We start from the raw sequence: 24755 nt of genomic DNA, 5'->3' as shown, positions 1-24755 counted from the left end.
AGGTGTACATTACTAGGACAGGAATGTACACCTGAGTGTGGAGAATGGATATTTGATCTTCAGGTGGTAAGATAACCCAGCCATTTCGTTCATAGGAGTTATATAAAAATATAATATAAAATTGAAAAAGACCAATCCCTTCCAGTGCAGTGTTGTATATGAAGGACTTTCAAAACGGGGTCTGCACAGAGCCAAACGAGCACATACAGTACGTTCAAAAAATATAAATGTCCAGTTGGTTATATTATTTATTTATTTATTTAACTCTTCAACCAGAATTGCCTATAGGTGGACTGTGGGCTGTGAGCTCAATAAAGCAAACCCACATTGCAACATCTGATTCACTAAGAACTTCTGAAATGTACAAAACAAAAAAAAGCATTATTGAACAGAGCCATTAGATTAGATTCAACTTTATTGTCACTGCACCACAACGTTAATGCCTGTACAATAGATGAATAGCATCATGGAAGTAATCTCTCAGAACATTGCACATTTTCATTACATTGTTTCACATTTTGATGCACAAGCACTCATATAATCAATCATAACACTGTGTGGAATTCTGTCAAGGATTTGATTCTCTGTCGTTCTTTAGAAATCAGTGACAGCAGCAGTAGCTACCATCTAGAGGAGTTCTGCGGGTAGGTCCTTCTTGTAAGGAAATGATGCCTGGGTCCCCTCTTTCTGTACAGAGATGCTTGCGACCACACCGGCCCGTCTGGCTACCTCCTCCAGAGGCAGAGCAGGATAATGAGCCAAGTAGAAAGCCAGCGCCCCAATGAAGCTGTCTCCAGCGCCCTACAGAAAACACACGCACAGAGGAGTTATTCCTACGTACATTTCAAGACACCATTCATTGATTTACTCTCACACACTGATTTTATTTAGTGTTTCTTTCTTAAAAGATTGATTTAAAGTTATTGGGGAAGATTATTGTAGTACCAGGCCACCTCAATGTTCAACAAAATACATGGCAACAACATAATCATTGCTCTAATACAGATTTTCAGAAAGATTATGTTTTTACTTTACTGATCATCGACTTTACTGATTTAAATTATGTACTGCAGGTAAAATATCAGAAAACAGATTTATGTAGTCTTTTTTGGGAATGCCCTGTTCAGTTTATGATGTGTAATATAACAAGCAACAGCAGGGGGTGGTATCACACCAGCTAAGTGGACCAGTAAGTTCCAAATGATGGCAGTACTCTTCAATAGTAAACTGGGGAATAGACTTCTGAAGTTCGCCTACAAAAAGGAACCAAAGCTGCCATCTTTGCCCATATACGGAGATCCAGGTGTTAATTGAAGCTAACCGCCTATAGCCAGTTGTATTGTAAGTTAGCTCTGGGGGATCAAAGAGTGCCTTCCTCACTACTGAAGATCACAGTATCCAGTAAAAGACAGTGGACAGAACTCTGTGGCACAAACCATCTGTATTTCCAATGTCTTGGTCCCTGTGAGAGTTTAACAGGGGTGATAATTAAAAAAAAAAAAAAAAAAAACCTATGTTACTTTCCCATAGAAATAATCTCAAGATACCAGATCTCCTTATTTGAGCAAAGATGGAAGCATTTTAGGAGGCGGACTTCAGAGGTCTACAGTCTTCAAATTCTAATTGAAAGCTATCATTATTGTTGAAAGAAAACAATGATATAAAATGGTCTACTATTGTTGTATTCAGAGTCATTTAACAAATTAAAAATGTTGTATTTCTCTAAAAAGCTATTAACACTGTTTAAATAGTCTAATACAGAATGTGAAATTACAGAAGCAAACATAGCAAACAGTGAAAAATTAAGCATTATAATTTATAATGCAACTAAATGCAAACAATTCTAGTAAACATAATAGCAATTATATACACAAGAGGCAAATGTAGGGTTCAAGGAGAATATACATGGCAAAAGTTCAGTGGCAGCTTCAACAGAATAGTCCTACATTTGGAATTCCGAAAATGTTCTTCAGGGATTTAAAGGCAAATGGCAAGTGAAGTGACAAGACCCCACATTTTTTCAGACCTTGACTTCTTTGCAGGAAGATTGGGATAAATACTGGCCCAACTTATTTTAAATGTGTAAGAATTGCATTAAAAACACAACTGAGTTTATATACAGTCCCATACTTTTTCTGATTTTGGTTGTATTTTGTTCTTTGATGCATGTGGGCCACATGTATCCATCTTTGTACAACCTGCCAATGCACAATTATCTCATGATCTGTTTAGGAGTCAGTCATCAAACACCACACATTTTCATCATAAATCTGAAAGTGAGTGAGGGTACTTAAAGGGACACTTCACCGATCAATGAAACCCATGAATAGGACTTCCTGCTTTCAATTATGTAAAATTATGATTTTTACATCATTGAAAGCAGGAAGTCCAACATTGAAATCCGTATTTCTCCCATCTCAAGGCAAACTGAGGAAATGATGCACGACCATTCAAAAACATGACTGGTTTTCTAAAGATACAAAGCTTAGCACAGTTCTTCTGAGGAGAGGGTCATTATCTGCCTTGTGTAAGAGAAAAATAACTGTTGTAACAAATATTGTGTAACATTTTAAACTAGTTTCATAATTCCTTTCTTGTTTGAATGTATAAATCATGCTTTTTCCAGAGGTCTTCAAATCCACATGTCCAACTGCCAAACAGAAACTGTGTGTGTGTGTGTGTGTGTGTGTGTGTGTGTGTGTGTGTGTGTGTGTGTGTGTGTGTGTGTGTTAAAACCTTTAAGAAACATTTTGGACTTTTGAAACACCTTAAGGTGTAGGCATGGATACAGCTTCCAATCAAAATAATCCAATTCAGATTACCAAATATAATGCATTCTAACCTGCAGAGCCACATGTCCTGCAAATTGCATCTGTATGACACAAAGATGTTGTATTAGGCTTATGTCAGGCTTCAATAAGCTTAAGAACAGTCGAAACAGATTTTTGAGTCTTCATCTTTTCTTGGATATCAGTTCAGAAAGTCTGCCTTTGAGTAAATTGTTGTGGATGTTTTTGTTTGAGGCTGTCCCAGTACCCACATGTCTGCTTCACTCATAACTTTAGTCCCTCGTCCCTCTCAAGTGCTGAAAAAGACTCGTTGAATGCTGGATGGGATGAAAAGGGGGGAGACATGCCTGGAGGGGGATGACTGGATTAGTTTAGGAGGTGGGGGGTGTTAGATCTCTTACGGGAAAGCCCGCAGGAATGCGGTGATGTGCTCAGATTCAACCACAGATGGCTCCGCCACTGGTTCTCACAGGCCTGGCCCATGAGTCACCACTCCAGCCCTCACCCAGCTCAGCCGTGTTGTTCCTGCGCTTCTCCTATAAGTCCGTCCTAATGGTACATTCTCCCACAATCTCTACTCCCCCAAACTCTCAGACATGACCGTTGGTTTATGGTAGACAGAGCTTTGGTTAATAGGAAGAGGAAAATTGAAAGGTTGCTTAAAAAATATGGTGGCCACATTTGAGCAAGTGTGTTTACAGGTTCCATGAATACTATACAGCTGTGTTGGCCAGACTATGTTTGGAAATTTTGTGTGGTCAAAATACTGTTCATGGAAAGTTCCCAGCTGATGAGGCAACGGTTGAGTGGATGACTTTGGTTGAATCCACAAATACAGTCCGTTCAGATCAGAGAAAGACTGTGTTTTCTCCGATGACCTTCTAGGGCAAAGCCAGTGACATTGGTCAATATTTAATATGCCTTCAATGCTATGCATCCACACAGTACATGTAAGTATAGCCTACAAAGTGTTCCTTTTCAACCAGTTGCACAGTAGCATGTTTCAAATGCAGCAGTATACTCTGTGCCCAAAATAGGCACCGGGTTTACAGCTAAAACACTGCCACAAATAATGTTTAATGAGGTTTTAATTTTGTTAAAATATTAGACATTTGTTTAAATTCGTGAATAGAACCGGGGTGGGGTGGGGTGACGCGGTGGGGCTCTGGACACTCAAGATTGGGAATCCTTTCCAACACCAGCGTTAACTTTGAAATCATTGGTCCAGCCTAACCAATCACAACGATCAGGGATTCCTACCGTTACTTTCTACTTCGCCTAAACTACAAACTGACAATAAACATCCGCACAACAATATATGTCGGCCTACCTTTGCTGTAAATGAATGTACACATTCTTCCGACTGCAATTTTTGATGTTTGCATTGCAGGCGTCGTTTCTACCATTTACCACAGCCACTTCTGATTTCGAAACTATAGCGTCATCCCCTCTCATCACTGATTGGAGAAGTAATCTGCCGACCGATGGAAACGTTAGTGAATTATGGTGTTCCAGACTAGTATCTCCCCGAAAAGACATCTAGGTGGGCGTGGCAAGGCTAGTTTTACGCGGCGTCCCCTCACACTTTACCAATACTGTACCCTCTCCTCTCCAACCCCCTTCTCTTTCTCTCTCTCTGTCTCTCTTTCTCTCTCTAATGGTGACGTTAACAGTTAATACTGTTGCCTTTTGTAACACTTAACCCATGTAGCTTGGTGCCCTTTTCATTTTACAAGCTGAACTGAAGCAGTGGAGAGACACACATGAGGTTGAGCCATGAGTGTGGTAACATATCATTACGGATCACGAGACTTTAATTATTTTTTTTTTATGAGCCAGTGTCTCTTGGGAGTGTGCATCGGAATGGCCTGTTGAGGGTGGTGTGCATTCATGTTGAGGGTGGTGTGTGAATACATGTTTGCATGTTTGGTGTGGGTGCCAGAGGAAGCTGAAGTCCAGGCAGTTTTATGATGATGAGCGATGATGTGGTTTGGCAACAGCTTCTGTCATGAATATTAGGTTCAATAAAACAGGGACACTGAGAAACTGACTGTCCCTTGAACATTCTAACAAAAGATTCTGTTCCGCAACAATGTAAGGTTCTAAAATTCCATGCTGAACACAATGAACCCAAAACTTCTTTAGAACGCTAATTTTTCCACATCGGTGTGTTGGTACCGGCCGAAGGGTTAAATATTACAGTAACAGCAGATCCAGCTGGCTCCAGCATAAACAACATCTCCTTGGCTTTGATTTTTCTGTGTGCTGGAAGGGGAAAATTGGCTTACTGGAAAAGAAATGAAAGTCGAACAACAATCCAGTATTTACGGGGGTCATTAACGCCTGAGGGAGTACACAGACGAGAACGGGACCAACCACAGCCCCGCTGTTTGGTGTGTGCTGCAGATGGCAGCTCTGCTGTGATGTTGAGTCACCCAGCCCTTGGAGAAAAAGCCTGGGGGTTGGGTGGGGGGTGGGGGGGGGGGGGGTTGATGGGGCGTAGGGAGGGCCGAGGGGCACATCTCTCAAAGCCAAGGCAGAGTGTGTTGAAGCCCGAAGGCAAATACTTCATTTAGCCCACAAGAGTCGACTCATCAAGCCAGAATTAGTGGTAAAGAGAGTCAGTCAACAATATATGTGGTGTGAATAAGTTACACTTGTTTGTTTGTTTGACTTTTCCCCCTTTCCTTTGTTTATGAATGCTATAATAAATTGAAAAGGATACAACATATTTGTATTTTATCGGTCAAAGTCAACTGACCAAAATAAAGGTTAAAAGCTTTCCTATGAATTAATTTCCTGGGAATTCCTTGTGGTAGTTCTGCAGAATTTGGGATCACGTCAGCATCACCACCATGAGTGGTAAATGAGTGATGAGAAACATCTGGGTCTGCTACCCAAGCAGACAATCCAGATTCCATCACACACTGTAGAAATAAGGATTCCACCCAGAGTGTCAAAATAGATCAATCTGACTTGCCAATGAAACCCTTATGGCTCTCAATCAAACATAATTCATTTGACAGGCAAAGTGCTGAGTATGTCTGAGCAAACAAACGTTTTGTGCACAAAAAACTGCTATCGTCTGGCATATGGGAGCATTGAGCTGATTCATCAATTTGCGCTTCAGTGTCTTGCCCACAATGTTAAACTAGCAAATAAAAACGTGTCTAGACTCTAGTTAGTTGTCAAATTAGCTTCAGTTAGACTTAAGACTTTGCACTTTGCTCGTCATTCAAATTAGGGCCCATGATTTCTATGCGGTGAAAACGCTGGGGATGCAGCACAGGCCTGGCTGAGGCAGAGCTCAGGGTCTTGATCCTGCATGTGATGAAATAATGTGTGATGGAACTGTTATCTCTCCTTGGATGTTTTCTGATCAATCAAAGTGTGTCGTGGTTATGTAATGTAAAGTTTAATTTAAATAGTACATACAGCCAAACAAGCTAGCAAATGGTTGACAGAGAACAATATCAACATTTTAGAGTGGCCCAGACATAAAAAGCATAAAAAGGTAGCACAAGGCCAGAGTGATGGCAAATAATCTTAAAAAAAAGATGAAAATACTTCTTGTTCCATGTTCCTACCACATTGTCTTACAACCTTTTGGCATGTTGCAGTGTCATTTTCAGTCAAAACAAAATATTGGTCGAGAAAAAAAATCAACATTAAATCAATATTTGCCAGGGGTATGAATAATTTTGTTCTGACCTAAGACCAAAACTCAATAGCATAACCGAAAAATTAGCCATAGGGGCCCTAGTTAGGGTAAAATGCAGAAAATTGGGGCCTTCAAAATCAAAAATAGCCCTCAAATAGGGGAATCAAGAATAGCCCCCAAAGTTCCAGTTCTTACCGTTGTATCCACAGCTGTGACACTGGTTGTTGGAATAAGCTTTGGGTGCGAGTCTTGTGATGACAGCACGACACAGCCTTGGGATCCTAGAGTGACAATGACGGAGCCACACCCACGTCTCAGAAGTTCCAGGGCTACCTTCCCAGCATCCTCTGAGGTGGCAACCGTCTTACCCATAAGAAGTTCCGCCTGCAGAAGCAGTGTCAGAGAAGACAAACTCATTAAAGCAACACGACACTTCTGCATTTGCTTCGCGGCCCTCTATCGGCTATAACCGCACTATGTAAGTTTACCAGATCAGGTAGTGGTTCTGTAGTTCGATGGAATGAGACATAAGAAGCTACACATTTGACTTGCTTCAATGTCACAATACATCATACTTTCATAAAATCATGCAACATCCTCTTGTCTGTGGACATCGTTATTTTCTGGATAAACAAATAGCACAGAGAAGAAGTGCTTTAATGTTGCTTTAAGAAACGGAACAATACTGGGATCATGAGACTATCGGCCTAATATTTCAATTTATTCTCAATCAAAAACAATGTGAATTGGCTTCCTCACTGTGTTTGTGCGCAACTTGCAAGTATTGAAATATCGAGCTGTGAATGAATGAAAGTGCGTTCTTGTATGTGTGTATGTCAGAGGGAAGACGACAAGGCAACTACTCACATTTAAGGGGCAGACGCACTTACACACATACAGAGTGCAGTGTGAACAGTGACTTTGCCAGTCTGCGGAAAGCGCACACTCCAAGACTTTTCATTTCACACTGAATGTCACCACACTCCGTAAACCTAATGTACAGTATGGCGCCCACAGCTGAATAGTACCATTGAATCACAGGTGCAGTTGAATGGAGTCAGCAACATTAAAAGGAAACCAAATTTAGCAATGAGGAAATATAGATAATAAATGCTAAGAAGAAGATGTCATGTCCTTGAATGGAAACCGTACAGTATGTATGATACGGAAAAAGACACATCGCCCCATCTGTTCTGCACTCCGGTGGTAGGCAAATTGCTATTGCATTCCTGCACAGTCTTTTCCTGCATTCCATGTTTTAGGTGCATGTAGCAACAAAATTACATCTGAAATGGTAATATGTTTGGCCTTACATTTGCGCATTTGTAGATTTTGTGCAATGTACATTACCTTTGCCCCTAAGCATAAAAACATTTCATCACCAATCTACCTGCCACATCAAAGTACGATATGCTTTGTGGTTACACCTGTGCCTTGTAGAAAATCTGACTCACCGAGAAAATATTTGTCCTCCCCTGGTGAGCTACATTCTCCTTCATAGTTCCCATCAGACCAAGCCCTACTCCGTCAAATCAGACTGTCAATGTTAATCTTTGATGTTTTAAAGTTTGTTACCAAGACTGATAGAGACAAACCATAGAGAGTGGTCTCTAAAGACAGATTTAGTTAACAACCTCCTTCTCTGTGTAAGCACCTGATGGAATTGAATGTGTGGATGTAATGACATGACAGGGTGCACAGTGATAGATTTTGAGTTCTATGCTGATTTTGGCCTGACGAGCACAAATCTTACAGCCCGGGAAATAAGTATTCAACGTATCAGAATTTTTTTCAGTAAGTATATTTACAATGAGGCTATTGACATGAAATCTTCCCCAACATTAGTTTTAATTCAGGAAATCCACACATATAAAGACATCCCAAGGCAATGAACCAGCTGAAATCTGTAAGTAGTTAGAAAGTAATTATACCTTCTATCTGTGTAAGTTAATATTGACTGGCTTAGTATTGATTAGCTATACAAAACAAAGGTTATTCATTACCAAGGTGTCACGCAAGAAACATCTCATGAGCGGTAAAAGCAAAGAGATCTAACAAGACCTTCACAAGTTCACAACCTTACTGTTGCAAAGCATATCAATGGAAGTGGTTACAGATGTATATCAAAACATCAGAATCTTCCGGTAAGCAGCATTGGGGCCATTATCAGCAAGTGGAAAGAACATTGGTGCATCATCAACTGGCCACGTACAAAATCTCCTGGCAAGATTTCAGACCAGGGAGTCAGAAGGATAGTCAGAAGAGTAGCCCAAGACCCAAGGACCACACAGAGAGCTCCAGAAAGACTTGGTACAACTGTTACTGTGCATTCACACCGCGGGCAACTTGAGCTTCCAAAGATTCCGGAAGTCATTCATTTTCAATGGCCTCTATGCACGCTCACCCCATACAATTCCATTACTGAAGAAAAACATGTCAAAGCTTCTTTAAAGTTTGCTACACAACATTTGGACAAGCCTATGAAACACTGAGAGAGTGTAGTCTGGTCAGACGAGAGCAAAATTGATCTTTTTGTCATACTATATACACCATTTTTGGAGACATAATGGTGTGGGGTTGTTTTTCATCTAACGGCACTGGCAGACTTCATTAAAGTTGAAGGAATGATGAATGGAGCCAATGTTTCTGGGAGAACCTTGCCATCCACCCGGACGATTAGGATGAGACATGGGTGAACCTAACCATCCAGCGGGACAACGATCCAAAGCATACAGCGAAGGAAACTCTCATTGGTTTCAGAGAAAGAAAATCAAGGCCCCGACTTACAATCGAACATTTGTGGAAGGGATCAGGATTCACAAGAGGGCCCCCTGGAATCTTCCAGATTTAAAAGAATTGCCAAAATCACACCTGAATACTGTGACTGATTAGTTTCCTCACACAGGAAATGTCTTGAAGCTGTCATTACTGTTGCTGTGACAACCAGCCAACTAAGCCTCCAACCCCGATATTGGTGAATAGCCTCATTAGAAATACCTACTGACAGGTTCAATACTTATTTCCCCCCACTGTATATTAGTTTTTTAGAATTGACATGTAAATCAGGTGATCTAAAGTCAAGCACAGTACAAAGAGGCAGTAGTGCATTGGCAGTGTCTGGGTTTGGTTTGCAACGGTTGTTTTTGTCTCACCTCTGACTCGTTGCAACAGAAGATGTCCGACAACTGATAGAACTCGGGGGACAGGTCAGGGACAGCAGGTGCCGGATTAAAGATGGTTTTAACTGCGGGAGGGGGACAGTACTTTCAGCACTACAATCCAAATCCTTCCAGGGCTTTCCGTAATGGCATTACACATCATTTTGGACAATGGATTAAAATACTAAACAAAACAAGGAGCCTTAAAGTCACAATGAATTGCTTCTGTGTGACAGTACAAATGAACAGTGAACAACATATGTGTTCCTGTGATATGTGTAACAATATAACAATATGCATGTTCCTATGATATTTTCATATTTTCATTTTCATGTGTAAATGCCAAGTTATCCCCCTTTTATACCTTTTTGGGGAATAGAAAATAGTGGCAATCACACATGAAACTAAACTAACACACTGATGTTGGACGAGGAGACTGGCTCTCAGTCTGCGCTCTAATTCATCCCAAAGGTGTTCTATTGGGTTGAGGTCAGGACTCTGTGTAGGCCAGTCAAGTTCATCCACCAAACTCTGTCATCCATGTATTTATAGACCTTGCTTTGTGCAATGGTGCACAGTCATGTTGGAACAGGAAGTGGCCATCCCCAAACTCTTCCCACAAAGTTGGGAGCAGGAATTGTCCAAAATTTCTTAGTTAATGCTGAATCATTCAGATTTCTTTTCACTGGAACTAAGGGGGCAAGCCCAGTCCGGGTATGGCCACTTCCTGTTCCAACATGATTGTGCACCAGAGCCAGTCTCCTCGCCTAACATCAGTGTGTGAGCTCACAAATGCGCTTCTGGAAGAATGGTCGAAAATTCCCATGAACAAACTCCTAAACCTTGTAGAAAAGTCTTCCCAGAAGAGTTTAAGCTGTTATAGCTGCCAAGAGTGGACCGACGTCATATTAAACCCTATGGATTAAGAATGGGATGTCACTTAAGTTCATATGCAAGTCAAGGCAGGTGACCCAATACTTTTGGCAATATAGTGTATGTAAGTCACTTTGGACAAAAAGTCTCTGCTAAATGTAACGTAATAATCACCAAAAGATGGGGTCCTAAGCTGAACAGGATGATGTGTGAATAGCATGTACATTGTAGAAGTGGAAAGGGGGAGGAGATAAATGTTGAATTGCGGGGGAGAGGGAGAAAACGAAAATCACAGAGAAGTGCGAAGGGAGCTTTTGCACAAGCCCACATTTGAGCTAATGCTAAATGCTAGCAGCTCGTGTCACTGCAAGAGGCCAAACCCTGGATATATCTAAAGTGATTTTCTATTCAATCTGGAATGAAGGTTGCCCTCACCCAACCACCCACCACGCCCAGTCGCCCACCCATCCCCCTCCGGCTCACTCACTGAAACGAGGTTCACCAGCACCACCAGCTCAGTGGAGTTCTGGCAGCGTCGGGTGCGATGCACATTAGTATGTGATGTCAAGGAACGTGGGCGGCCATCTGTCTTGCCCATCTGCAGACGGGCCCTGGTGCGTCACCATTAGGTTAGTGGCCTGTGCCAGGCAGAGAGGAGAGGGCTCCTACCAGCCAAAGGAAACACGCAAATGTCTGCACCACCACATGGAGGGCTCCAAGAATAGCTCAGGTGCTAATAACATTTTGTGCTTCCTGTCATTTCACTCTAAGACAACGGCGGTGTGATTCTATCTATAAACCACACAGCTGAGAGTCCTGGTGAGGGTGTAGCCTATTTTTTGTTAAATTCATAAATGGGTAATTTATCTCTTTGCTAAACGAATTTAGTGAAATACTACTGCCAATACCAAGACGGTTAAAAGCTCAAAACTGACCTTTTTCTCTGGCCTTCCCAACTTCCTAACCATCCATCTGTTGCCATATGTAGGCTAACTCTGTGCATGTCTCCTGCAGTCCTTTGGATGTTGTTATTTTTGTTGTTCATATGTCATATGTGTCTGTTTGTTGTTGTAGTTCTCAGTTCTATTTATTTCTCAGTAGTTCTCAGATACAGTTATTTATTATTACATTTATCATTATATTAATATTATTTCATTTTATTTTGTACAGAACTTTGGCCAGTGAAACCTGTGTTTAAATGTGCTTTAAAAAAATGTACTTACTAACTTGCTTCAAGTTTATGAGTCATAAAGTGATGGATTTGATTATATTCATGGTATTTGGTAGCTGTTTTTTCTCCAGAGCGACTTACAGTATTTAGATTAAATCTAGTGCGAGCCTCCAGACTGTCACAGGCGGGGTCATGGATGAGTAACCGTACCTTGATGCTTACGCGCTGCCCGGAGGGCGTTCAGAGATGTGTCTGGGCTGATCTCCAGCTGGCAGATCATCACCTTGGCATGATTCAGCGCCCCCTGCGCCTTCTGCAGCTCCGGGTCTCCTAGCAACATGTTGGCACCAGCCACAATCACGATGGCATTCTCACCTGCAGACATGACACACCAGACAAAGACAAAGCAGGGCCTATAAATCTCTGAAGCATTAAATGTGCTGCTTAGAATGAATACGCTCTTATTATCTGTTGAATAACCAAAGTTGTTGCTGAGTCAACCTGAGTAATAACTGCTTAGTCGGTAATAAGTGAGAGCTGTACCGTAATTTCCTGACTAATATCCAAGGTTTATACTGTACATTGGTTTTGCCAAAGAAGTCGCTGTCATCTACATGCTTAAACAGCTCTAATAGAACCTTCTTATCAGTGATTTCATCACACATTCATCATCACAGTGCTGAGAAGGCAATAACTACTTTCTCATATTAGTCATCATGTAAAAATCATTTAAACATACTTTACTGAGACTAGGATTACTCACATTAAAGATGCTGCCGGCGACTGTACACATCTCAAGCCCATACAATTTTTTGTCACATTCAGAAATCATCTGCTCACGATCCGCTAGCTGCCCATTCTACGAATACGCTGTAAAAAAATTCTCTGTAGGTCTCTGTAGGCAGCCCAGTCTCCAAAAACTGGAAACAAACAAAGTGGGGGCACCCTGTCCCCCAAACAAAACCGAAACCTTGAGAGGAGTTTCTCTGGGGATACCAGAAAAGGGAGGGGTGAGCTACCCCTCTGGTGTGTTTCATTTGATCCTTAATTAAAATACAATGTACGTTGTTTTGGTCAAAAGCGTTTGCTAATAAATTAAATGAACATAAACACAAGCAACGTGACTTCCGGTGCAATCACTGACTGAATCTACATTTCTGTTCATGTGACAGTGTTAGCCAGATGTTCAAGTCAGCGATAATATACAATCAGATCACTTAGCATTCAAAAGTTTTCACATGTCTGAGCCTTAAAACAATCTTTAAAATAATGATAAAACATGTAATAGGAGGTGCAAAACGTGCACCTCCTATTAAATAAATGATAACTTATAACTTCCAATAAATAACTCAAAGTTTATTGGCTTGAATCACCTATCACATCTGGTCCTAGGATTTACAGGAAACCCAACAACAATAATAAAAAAAATGATTACAGGTAGTGTCTATGACATGAGACCCAGATCATTTGGAAAATCATATCTATAGAAAATCATAGCTACCTAGAGAACCCAAACCCACAAGTGTTTGTGTTAAAGACACAAAACTTGATTCTAGACATGCTGAATGGGAAAGCTGGTCACCCCACGAAAAACTTCTGTTGGTATCACCATCTGACGTTCAAGTTTACATTTCCTGTTTCTCTATAATTAGAAGTGAAGTTGATGATTCAAGCTTTATGTCCAGCTAGGCCCATGCCATGCACAGACAAAGGCTGGTTATGTCATCCAGTTCTCTGTCCAGATTGGGCTATTTAAAACTAAATATACAGTGTGGGGGTGTATGAGAGTGCTGAGCGTAGTCAAGTAGGTGAACTGAAGTGCATGCACACTGGCTTTATTTAGAATGCATTCATCTGGCCTGGTTCTATTTTAGGAGCTTTTAGTTCAGTTTGTTGACTTTCTGGTACCTGCATCATTCACAATGATTGAGGCAGCTCCAGTCGCAGCATCACTGGTCTGTGCCACATAGTCTGCCAAAACGCAGTGGGAAAAGCAGAGATAGGAGTTAGATTGGTTTGTTATGAGCTTCAATGACAGTAAATTACACTTATCACAAAACTTTCAATAATTACCTGTTGATACACCATTGTTCTTAAAATTCTGTATGTAGTTGTCACCAAAAACATCTTTGCCAACCTGCAACAGAACAGGGTAATGTGAACCCACTGAATCAATTTCAAAGTGTTTCAAAGAGTTTGTCAGAAAACTCATAACATCTTCCAGTGCAAATAATAAGCTACACTTCATAGAAATAGCTTTATATAAGCTCCTTGCTGCTTCTTTCTTTCTTTTTTTTTTATAAGTTACTTCAATGATTTACATTCCTTGTCCTTGTCGCCTCTCCGTTTTGTGAGCAAGCTCAAGTGTGTTATTATGTAGCAATAAAAGACAGTCTATCAGGTTGGCAGCTATATGAATCAGTGTTGACACACACAGCCAATACTGTTTAGCCACCCCACCATTCTGAATAGCTTGAATATCTCTGTAATGGTTCATGCTAATGTGTGGTGTGCGAGCTTTAAAATTATGTCTGGGTTATTCCTGTAATACTAAATGAAGGTTGAAAATAGTATTTTGAAATATATTTAAAACTTTGCAACATTCAAAGAGTGCCCTATTGTAATCTGTCATATTGTCTGTGATTAGTTAACGTTAATGAGAAATACCTTGTCATTACTTACCATAAAATAAACAAAAAGATAGAAAAGGATACAAAAATGCTGCTTTGGATCAGCTGCACTGGAATTTTAACTAGCACCAGAGAGTGACAATTGTATTTTAGTTGTTGATTTAATGGTGCTATTAACATATCTGGTCTGATCTACATATATCATCTGTTAGTTCCCAATGTTTAATCTCTAATGTTCAATAAATTAATTTGAGAGGAAAAAAAAATATTTGGATTTTCAATTGGATCTGTTAATTGTGGTGGAAAAGTCTTGACTAAACACACACAAACATGCATAACACTATCACATTAATATTCTAGAGAGTCAGTTAAATCCTAAAAGCCCTGTCAGAGTTTTTGAAAGTTTAGCATCTATTTTTATGTTGCTTCTGTGGCTTCTGTCAAATGAGCTCATTCCTGAACTAAGATATGAGAAGAATAAAGTGACGACAGATAAATATACACATGGTTTTAATAGTCTGAGTGTTTATCCCTGAACCAAGATATGAGATGAATAGAGCGAAGAGAGATAAACATACACATACACATGCTTGTTGCTTGACTTCAAGCTTTGCACGCCATTTTAATTAGGGCCTACACAGTCTACAAAGTAACACACACAATACCTTGCAGACCATTGCAGTCTTTGCTCCCATTCTGGCAGCCTGTACACACTGATTGGCTCCTTTCCCACCGAAACCAATGAAAAACTTGTGTCCATGGATGGTCTCTCCAGCTTTGGGCAGCCTTGGGGCCTGACTAAAATGAAAATGGAGCGCATTACTATTATGGTTATTGCTACTCGGCAGACACCTTTGTCCAAAGTGATTACAATGCTAGTACTATATTTATTAAAGCGATACTAGCACTATACTATACTAAAGCAATACTATTATATGAGCTACTTAAACATTGGATACAGACAAGTCATGTCTGTGTTCAAAGTTAAAATTGCACCAATGTAGTAAATTAAATGAAGGGTTAAAGGTAGGGTATGGAATGAGCTTTTTTGGCCATTTTTGCAAAATCACTTGAAATCCTATTCCTAACCCACTTATAGCCACTAAGTTGGAAGCACTGAAATGGAAATTAAACACGTCAATCATCTGCGGAACGGGCAGGGCTCGAAAAACTCCAGCCAATAGAATTCCTCACCCCATACCATCATTTCACAGCTCGATCGTCAATCTAACGTCTTACTCCTCTTCCTACTCCCCCTCCCCACCGCGCGCGACCCTTTCGAAAGCTGGTGACCGCGAGTCAGTGCTGAAACGAAACCAACTGCCTGCTGCTGCACGTCCATGTTCCCCTCTTGTTGTGTCACTTCATTTCTATACAAACTAACTAAGGCAGCGGATACCTACGGAAACTCAATCACCCACGCAATAAATAAGCTATGTAGCAAAAATTACATTTTACCATGACACGAAGAGTGCTGTAAACATGAAATCGAAACTTAACAGCTTGGAGCTACGGTGGAATAGGCGAACCAACGGGGCAGCACTAAACTCGGATATTTCAGGAGATAATCGCCCTGGTAAGAACAAACCAGATTCTGTTCAAATATACACACCTATGGCTACTGAACCATATGTAGCCTACTACAACCCTTTGGAGGTGAATAGCCTAAAGAATGTAATTGGGGAAGTTGATGTGAGTGATTGTATGGAGACTAGAGCTTATAGTGCTGTAGACGCCAGGATGGCATTTCATTTAGCCTGGCTCGCTCTCGCGCTGCGCATTTGAATTGTCGCTCGTGCATGGAGGGCGGGACTTGAGGTTGTATATGTTCAAACTCTGCCGTCCGTTTTGCTAATTCCGTACCCAACCTTTAAATACATTGACACTATATTCTTAACAAAAACAATCTGTGAAAGGAGCAACGTGCTGGAACTTGCTAACTGAACACTTGAAATATCTGCTACAAAACTACTATGAACCACCTACACTCACAACTGCTACAAACCACCTTTAAGAGTCACCATTCCTGATGAAGCCAACAACAACCCTCTACTCTATAGTCTATTCCTCTGTTAATGTATTAGCCCTAAATGTGTGTTTCATTATCTTACTGTATTACCCACTTATATCAACTGTATCCAGCTGTACCTTTACCCATCTCATACCATGCATGTTGCTATTTTTTTTGTGGGGGGGGGGGGGGGGGGGGTTCTGATCATTTTACTGCTCTAATTTCTCAATTTCTGAGAAGCCCTACAAGGGGCGGATGCTGCAAAATTGGCATTACAGTAACTATAAACACTGTGATGCATGTCCACAAACTCGTATATCCAGGAGTTCTGCATGGGTGTAGATATTCAACAAGTATACCTCCGGTGCTCATCAGTTTGGAGATCCAACTATTTTCAATCTGGTAGTGAGTTTGAGGCACTCGAAAAGGTATTTTTTTAAAAAGCCTTTATTAAACTTGGCTATGCATGTATTTAGACTGTTATCAATTTGTCTATGTGCATCACTCTTGCATGGCTGTCAAATGAACCATCTGGATGGATCTGGACCATGTTAATTATTTCTGTATGGAAAAGTGCGACTGATGCAAAGCGTCTCATAACCAGAGGAATACTAAAAGGCACTGCAATAAGGTTCCGGATCGACACAGTCAAATGGAGATTCAACCTATTCCGGAGTGTGTGATTCTTCAGTCTTTGACGGTTTCAGAATAGAATAGAATAGAATATATACTTTTTTGATCCCGTGAGGGAAATTCAGTTCTCTGCATTTAACCCAATTTAACCGAATTAGTGAACACACAACACACAGTGAACACACAGTGAGGTGAATCACACAACCCAGAGCAGTGAGCTGCCTGCCCAACCAGCGGCGCTCGGGGAGCAGTGAGGGGTTAGGTGCCTTGCTCAAGGGCACTTCAGCCGTGGTGGACTGGTCGGGGATCGAACCGGCAATCCTCCGGTTACAAGCCCGATGCGCCAACCAGTACACCACGGCTGCCCCCCAATCAAATGTTCATAATAGCCAGAAAACGCATGTTTTTTAAAATTACTCTCTAAATAATGGAACATCAAAACTGGGTGTATTACAACACAATGATTTGTAGGAACATAGGGTATTATTTCTGTAAATGTGCAATCCACAGTAGACCCTATGGTTTGCTGGCTGCTGCAGTTAGAAACAGCAGATGGCGCTATTTTGCCTTCACTGTCAGCAGGAGAGAAAAAGAAGGAAATAGTGCATTGAGTAGGCTGTGTTATTCCATTTGTCACAACTGCACTACACATCAGCCTTTAGACAACTGGATTTCAAACTTCAAAGCCATGCATAGCACTTTGATGAGCTGGAAGCATTTTTTCTAACACCCCCTGAAAAAAATTGTTCCAAAAAAGAGACAGAAAAGGAGAATATCCCTTTCCAGTTATTGTAAATGATCCAGCACTGATCCAGTGGACACCATAGAAGAGAACAGAAGACAAATAACCTGATGGAAATGTGTGAGTTCCAAATCAGATAACGGCTTGACTGAACTTGCAAAATTCAGAGAAGAGATGATGACTAAAAGCTCTCTAACGGGCAATTCAAAGTTCCATTGCTCTTGTGTGGAATTATTAGAGTTAAACTCAAGACATGCAACTCAACTCTATTGTTCAAATATCACAGTATCAATTCTGACCAGCAGTCATTTCCCGATCCCACCCCATCTCTCTCTCCCACTTGCTTCCTGTTTCACTCTTCACTGTCCTATGAATGCAAAAAGTCCAAAAAATATACTTTAAGAATTAGAATACAGATAATCTTTAAGAATTAGAATACAGAGAGCTTCTAAATCCCTCTCTGCGTGGCTTGGACTCAGACATGTTCTGAATTCTAGCATGACATCACACAGTGTGTACACCAAGCTCTGTTCTAGAATCTTTGGTGTACACTCTAAGGTTGCTTTCATACTAGGTCCGTTTAGCTGGACCGGACCCGAGTGCGGTTATTTCTGCCGTAGTTGGTCTCTGTTCACATTACATGTTTGTCTGCGGACCCGGGTCCGTTTGCGTCATAATTAACACGAACTTCCAGAATTCTGTTTACAAAATATCACTTGGCAACACAGCAAAAGGCAGTGCAATGAAGAGGACAAAGGTAAAGATTCTTTAGAATCTTCAGAACGTTTGCTTAGCAACCTGCTCCAGGGTTCTAGCGAACCGGACCCGAGACCACCTTTTCAGGCGGACCCGAGTCCGGTCCCGGGTCCGCACCCGAGTTCGGTACGGTTGCGTTCACACTATCAAAAACAGCCGGACCATCGGACCAAACGAACCCGGGTCCGGTCCAGCGGACCTAGTGTGAATGGGCCATAAGAAAAAAGGGTTCTTGGGGTGTTACTGTATCACCATACATGCTTTAAAGAACCCTTAGGGGTTCTTTTGATGTACCCTTCAAAATGGTTTAAAGAATCATTTAGAGGTGCCATATATGAGGCATGCAATAGAACCATTTTTGGTTCTATGTAGCACCTTTTTTTGTAAGCGTGTCCGCCTGATGATTGATGGTTGATGGCTGGTGAACCATAGAGTCACAGGGGGCATCTGAAGGGGTATAGTGAGAGTCTGAATCAACTCTCATTATTAAGTAGCTCACTTGTCTCCAAATGGTCGCAATTATTTTATAATACATTCCCTGTTGGCCTATAATTCTCAGTGCACTGCACTACTGTCAACTACTGATGTGTGGATCAATGATATATACAGTGGGGAGAACATGTATTTGATACCATGCTAAAGTTGCCTAAAAAGAGGAATATAAAATTTGACAATTGATTGACAATTGACAAATCATTTGACAATTGATCTTAATGCCTTAATTAAAAAAAAAAAAAAAAAAGAGTAAAAATCAAACCGCTAAGGACACCTATTTTCTTTGTGATTGAAGAATGTATCGTAAATAAATTAATGTAAGATTGGCATGGTGCTTTTTACAGTAGGCCTATTAGCCTGTTTGATGCTCAAAAGCACCATGCCAATCTCTAGCTATGGTGAAGGGTATGTGATGATGTGGGGCTATTTTAATTCCAACGGCCAAGGGAACTTTATCAGGATGCATAATATCCTGGATCCATGAAATAGCTGGCCTTTAAAAATAGAAATCTACCTGCCCCTATGTTAACCCTATACTGTATGTTAAATTCCCATAGGGTTACATAGGGGGTCAAATACTTCCTTCCCCCTAGCATTTAAGGAAGAACATTTATTTATTTACGATACAATCTTCAATCACAAAGAAAATTGGTGTCCTTAGCGGTTTGATTTTTACTCATTTTTTTTTAATTAAGGCATTAAGATCAATTGTCAAATGATGATTTTATATTCCTCTTTTTAGGCAACTTTAGCATGGTATCAAATACATGTTCTCCCCACTGTATATATCTTAAAAAAAAGATTAAGACAGAATTAATTTAATACTGCAGAGACAACTTTGGCAACAAACAAGGTAACATAGAGATATTACGATCACTAGCACATTAATTTAGCTATTTCATAACATTAGTATGTTAGTGTGCACCAAAAAAGGGTGGGTGCTTTAAGGTGCACTGATGCATTTTGTTTTTCACATCTAATCCAATCAACACATGACACTCAGTTAGGGCTAATCGCTTAATTGCTTTTTCATTGAAGTCACAATTTGAACTATTGCAACTATTGCAAAGGTTGCAATTAATCTCGCAGCTTGTGACTCAGACCTGATTTTTTGTTTTGGTTTATGGCTTTTGAATACACGTCATCCTCTTTGTGTGACAGACAGTCATTCTCACCAATCACACGTGCCATGCTCACCATGTGTTAGGCATGCTCACCAGTCAGAAGCGGCTCAACTTAAAGCAGCTGTACACCCTAACAAAAAGCATATGTGCAACAGGAAGGAAGCTTGTGGTGTAGAGAAATGGCTGCCGCTGAAGCAGAAACGCAGGAATGTTTTGTGCTGACTATTAGGGAGTATTTTGGGTTTTCTAGAAGTGATAAAGATACAAGATACAAAGCTTTTCCACATCAATGTTATATAAAATATTATGATATACTAATAAAGCAATAATTACCAACCCCATACTAAACAGTCACTTTCATCCCTCTCAATACAGGGAATACAGTAAAGTATTAATTGCCATGAGGTGCATGTTCCTCGGGGAAACCAAGTTTTACAGGACACAAAATAGGCTGTCAGTATGTTTGTGTTGGTGTGTATAACTTGAGTAGCGGGTGTGGTGAAGCACGTCACAATAACGACAATCGGTTGGCCCGGGTCCAAATCCCAAACCCGTTGTTGCAAGCCCATGTCGTTTTTGAATATACCATCTGCCAAATACCACTGAATTTTAACTTAAAAGAAAATTAGAAATTGACAGATTAATGGAACGAGTTATGGAGCAGAATTGATGGGTACCTTGCTATTCAATAAAATGTGAAGGTTTTGTGTTGCGCTCATGCTGAGTAATCATAAACTCGATCCTGGAATTGCCCGCCAAAGACATGCTGGCCAGTTTGTGCATGCATGTTGGTGCATGTAGGGGAAAGTAAGTCCATTTAAATGTTGCAGGAAGTGTTGGGCGTGCCAGGGAAAAGGAATGGCTGCCTTTTCACAATTCCCTCTCCCTCTGTAGATTCTCAACTGGGGTGGCGAGACAGTAAATCTGCCGCAACATTGTGCTGTGTTTGCTAACCTTAAGAACCGCAAAGCCCAAATCCAAAATGTCATGCAGCAGCCGTTTCTCTAGCCATTTCATGGTTCTATGGTCAGTTTCAGAAACAAAGCCCTTTCCCAAGAGGTATTTGAACGTGTTCGAAGCCCACTTAACTGCAACAGGCACACCAGCTCTACAGCACAGTAACGTGTCTTCTGGCGAAACAACTTGCAGCTTATGAAAGCCAACGGGTCACTGCACAGAGCCTCCTTCAACTTCAAGTCCATGAAAGTCCCCTTGAAATGTTCTAAGCCAGACTTTCTTATTAAGTCAGTGAGGGAGGCAGCGTTGGTGGCAATGTTTTGGCACAAACCGCAAACCCCAAAAAGGCTTCGACATTCTTCATGGTCTGGGATGGTGGGTCTTTCTTGAGTGGCCTCAATTTTGTCCTTCAGTAATCTAATTACCCCATGTCCTTGCATATGCCCCAGCTACAGCACCTTCTGTTGGCCTAAGCCACATTTCCAGGGCTGGACAGTCAACCCTGACTGAATATGACAATGACATTCAAGTAAGTGCTCACATTGTTCAAGTAAGTGCTGTGTTGAGGCTGACCTCTTTAGCCGTTGGCATTTACTAATAGCTCTTAGGTATGTCTTATTAGGTCCAGGGTGTTATGTGGCTCTTATGTATATCTTATTAGGTTCAGGGTAGAGATACAGTGTGCATTTCCCAGATGGTCTGTAAGGTCCACTAGCCCCGGCATTGGGCCGGCATCAAATCAAAATATAATTGAGCATTTACTTGCTGAAAGTCGAGTTACTTCAAGCATTGTCTCTCAATCACCCCAAGCCTTTGCATTACTTGCAGAGCTTTTGGAGGGCAGGCAACAACCGCTCAGGACCTCAGTTCATCGGCTGCCTGACTGGAGTGGAGTCCCTCAATTGGATGTTGGATTCAGCGAGGGAATTAAGTGACTTCAGGCTGGTCTCTAAACAGGCTCTTCAGGGATGACAACCTATAACTCCTGCCTTTGCTTTCTCCTTTCAGGCTACAGTAATTTCCCGCATATAAGCCGCATTGTGTATAGGCCGCAGGACAGCGTTTTATGCAAGTCAAAAGAAACAAAACCATATTAACACCACATTAACTGGCCCCCTGTATTAACCTCATAGCGGAAGAAATTTTGCAAAATCAATGTATAAGCCGCGGCTAATAGTCGGGAAATTACGGTAGTCATAAGTGGTTGGCCCCAGCTTTCAGCTGATGCAGAGATGTCCCTGCCACTTGGTCAGCAGCTTGATCTCCTCAACAGGATAACATTCTGGCCTGGCTGGAAAGACCACTGCCTCACTGGCTGGTCATATCAGCTTGTCTGGGTCTGCAGAGCACAATGAAGATTCTTCTTTATCAGTCTGGTCATCTCCTCCATCTTCTCCATCATGGTGATGACAGGTGTGTTAGTGGGGGTCTTTGGTGACACCCAGGAATCTCTTACTTAGATGATCTAGAAGCCCCCTCATCTGTCTGCCATACAGGACTTTGAATGCAAGAACCTGTCGAGACTCCAAAAAGGCAAACAGGAGGTGTGGAAGCCAGCAGATCCCGGTCCTTGCTGTTAGCAGCCACAAAACTTCTCAGCATGCCTTTACGGGTCTGATAGCACCTTTCCACCATCAGACAGTGGTAGGCTGTGTTTCCCAGATTCATTAAGAAGCTCTTAAGTGCTAAGAACTTCTTCGGAGCGCTCTAAGAACATTCTAAGAACGCTCCTAAGAAGTTCTTAGCACTAAAGAGCTTCTTAACGAATCTGGGAAACGCAGCCATAGAGAGTAGAGAGTGTTCCATATTCCCTTTATCTGAAGCAACCCAACTACCCCTGCTTAAGTGTGTTGTAGAGGAAAGCTGTTCCCTGACCCTGATCGTGGACCTCGAGAAACAGAGATCTCTGTGAAACATGGCCAGAATTCTCCTTTAAGTTGTGCAGATGCAATGGTTCTAGGCTAGCAATAACTTTGCGTCAGGGAATACATCCTGGCAATCAGAAGGATGTATTGGAGGCCTGACTACAGTATGTGCGCTCTGAGGTCCTAACAATGTCCATGCCTACCCTTTTGAATGGCACCATTGAGATCAATATGTTTTGTCCCCACCCTGCAATTTCAGTGATTCAGTGATTTTAGTGGTTACTCCATACAAAACATATATCTCTCAATAGATCTCAATGGTGCATTTTGCCCATGTTCAGGGTGGGAAATGAAAACAAAAGATTTGCATAAGACAAGTGGTGTTTTTAGAAGAGGTAATGCAGATTAAAGAAAAATATATATTAAAAAATCTTTGTATATTCCCACAAGGTGTTAGGGTGCTCTGAATATGAGATCCAAAATTATTTATCAGACTCGTGAGGTCTGCTGTTCAATCCCTGATGGAATTTTATTTCTCTTCATTGCTTTTTCTGAGAGTGTTTCTACTTATCTCAATAAGAAAAAAAAACAAGAGCCTATGTTGAGTAAAAATGGCCTAAACAGAGCCCAGCCAAGAACTCCAATAAAATGTTCAACTTCGAGGGACTGCTATGACCATGCAGGATCATCCATGGTGAATTTACTGCATACTATTGCTATCTATGCACCAGCCTGCAAAATTTGAGCCACCTACATATTTTAGTGAAAACAGAAACATGAGTGTCTCCTGGGTAACATAGGTACACATGGTAATTTTTTTTCCAGATTTTTTGAGACGCAAGTGCATGTGCTCTGGTTGAAATGACGTGCAATGACCCAATAGTGACAATTATTTACGGTAAATTTTGATTGTGGAGGTTTGTGGTGACATAAACAGTGTTTGCAAGCTAATATTGTGTAGTTTGTGTGTAAACAAATGCAGCCTTCATACTTCAACTGTTTTTAACTTATGTTCAATTTGAAAAATGTTGCTGTTTCATCAGCTAGGCCTACTTCTGTTTTTACAATCTGAAAGATATTCCTAAGCAAACAGTTGATTTTTACACTCACCTAACCAGGTCAGTCATGCAGGAACCTACGACCACCACATCATAGTCTTCAGCACTCTGATGGGCAGATAATAAAATAATTACTCCCCCATTTTTTAAAAAAGGTAGCCTATTTACATACAGCTCACTGAAGATGCCGTCGTCTATACATGGTAACTGTCAGATTTTCAAGTTTTAAGCATTTGTTCTTGTGGGGAAAAAAATAGGCCAACAGACTGCATGAAACTAAGTAGCCTAAAAGAGATATTTTGGCTTTCAGGTTGCCAACAGTCCTAGGTTATGCAAATACACAATTCTGATTCAAGGCTACTGCACATGCTTAGAGAGACTGGTCACTGGCCGTAGGACATATTGAACTCTCGGTTCAAAATCACTTTTCGTTTCAGCATAGCATATTGCAACAATGGGGGAGCTGCTGTTTCTTAGACTAGACTAATTCTGTGAATTGTATGCAGGCTAAAGTTTTGTGAATTTAGAACGGCTGGATTGGTACCACCGTTCACAACTTTATTCAGAGTAAGCATTGTAAAGCCATTGTGTCTCTCACCATCACTCTGCGGACTGTCCAACGACGCTAATAGTGAGAATCTATTTGTGCATGCAATTTATCTGAACGAGACACATACCCTAAACGAACTTTAGCATTTCACACGTTTAATTGTAGGCTATCTACTGTAGTAGTCTGTACAAGACTTTGCACCTTGGTCTAACGTTAACATAGACTATGGTCTGTACGCGCGAAAGCCAGATAATAAATATGAAGGCAAAGTTTCATTCACGC

At 41.1% G+C, this 24755-nt stretch overlaps 2 protein-coding genes across 3 annotated transcripts in view; one reads left to right on the top strand and one right to left on the bottom strand.

Moving 5' to 3' along the window:
• Positions 1-397: 397 nt before the first annotated feature.
• Positions 398-24680, bottom strand: rbks (ribokinase). Of its 2 annotated transcripts, none has more exons than XM_062523791.1 (9): positions 24522-24680; positions 23976-24031; positions 14948-15080; positions 13726-13789; positions 13561-13623; positions 11863-12027; positions 9603-9694; positions 6646-6834; positions 398-801 (listed from the first exon to the last, which is right to left on the bottom strand). In XM_062523791.1, exons 1-9 carry the CDS (start codon positions 24522-24524, stop codon positions 628-630), a joined length of 939 nt encoding a protein of 312 aa, XP_062379775.1. In that variant the 5' UTR covers positions 24525-24680; the 3' UTR covers positions 398-627. The 2 variants fall into 2 exon arrangements, with proteins under 2 accessions (XP_062379775.1, XP_062379776.1); XM_062523792.1 differs by having other exon boundaries at positions 11875-12027.
• babam2 (BRISC and BRCA1 A complex member 2) overlaps positions 24367-24755 on the top strand; it is a 33736-nt gene continuing 33347 nt past the window's right edge. Inside the window, exon 1 of the mRNA XM_062523790.1 lies at positions 24367-24490. The gene's annotated coding sequence lies outside the window, so the exon portion shown is untranslated. The remainder of the gene's footprint in view (positions 24491-24755) is intronic.

This window comes from Sardina pilchardus, chromosome 20, assembly GCF_963854185.1.
Source record: "Sardina pilchardus chromosome 20, fSarPil1.1, whole genome shotgun sequence".
NCBI classification, from domain to species: domain Eukaryota; kingdom Metazoa; phylum Chordata; class Actinopteri; order Clupeiformes; family Clupeidae; genus Sardina; species Sardina pilchardus.
Note: the sequence above shows the minus strand (reverse complement) of the source record. Positions and strands in the feature narration are given on the sequence as shown.

Bases quoted from the DNA above. Each gene is read 5' to 3' on its own strand.
- rbks (XM_062523791.1), bottom strand. The intron at 15,081-23,975 runs GTGAGTGTAAAA...TTTTCATTTTAG, and splicing joins TGCATGACTGACCTGGTTAG to TCAGGCCCCAAGGCTGCCCA. The intron at 6,835-9,602 runs GTGAGACAAAAA...CTGCTTCTGCAG, and splicing joins TCTGTTGCAACGAGTCAGAG to GCGGAACTTCTTATGGGTAA.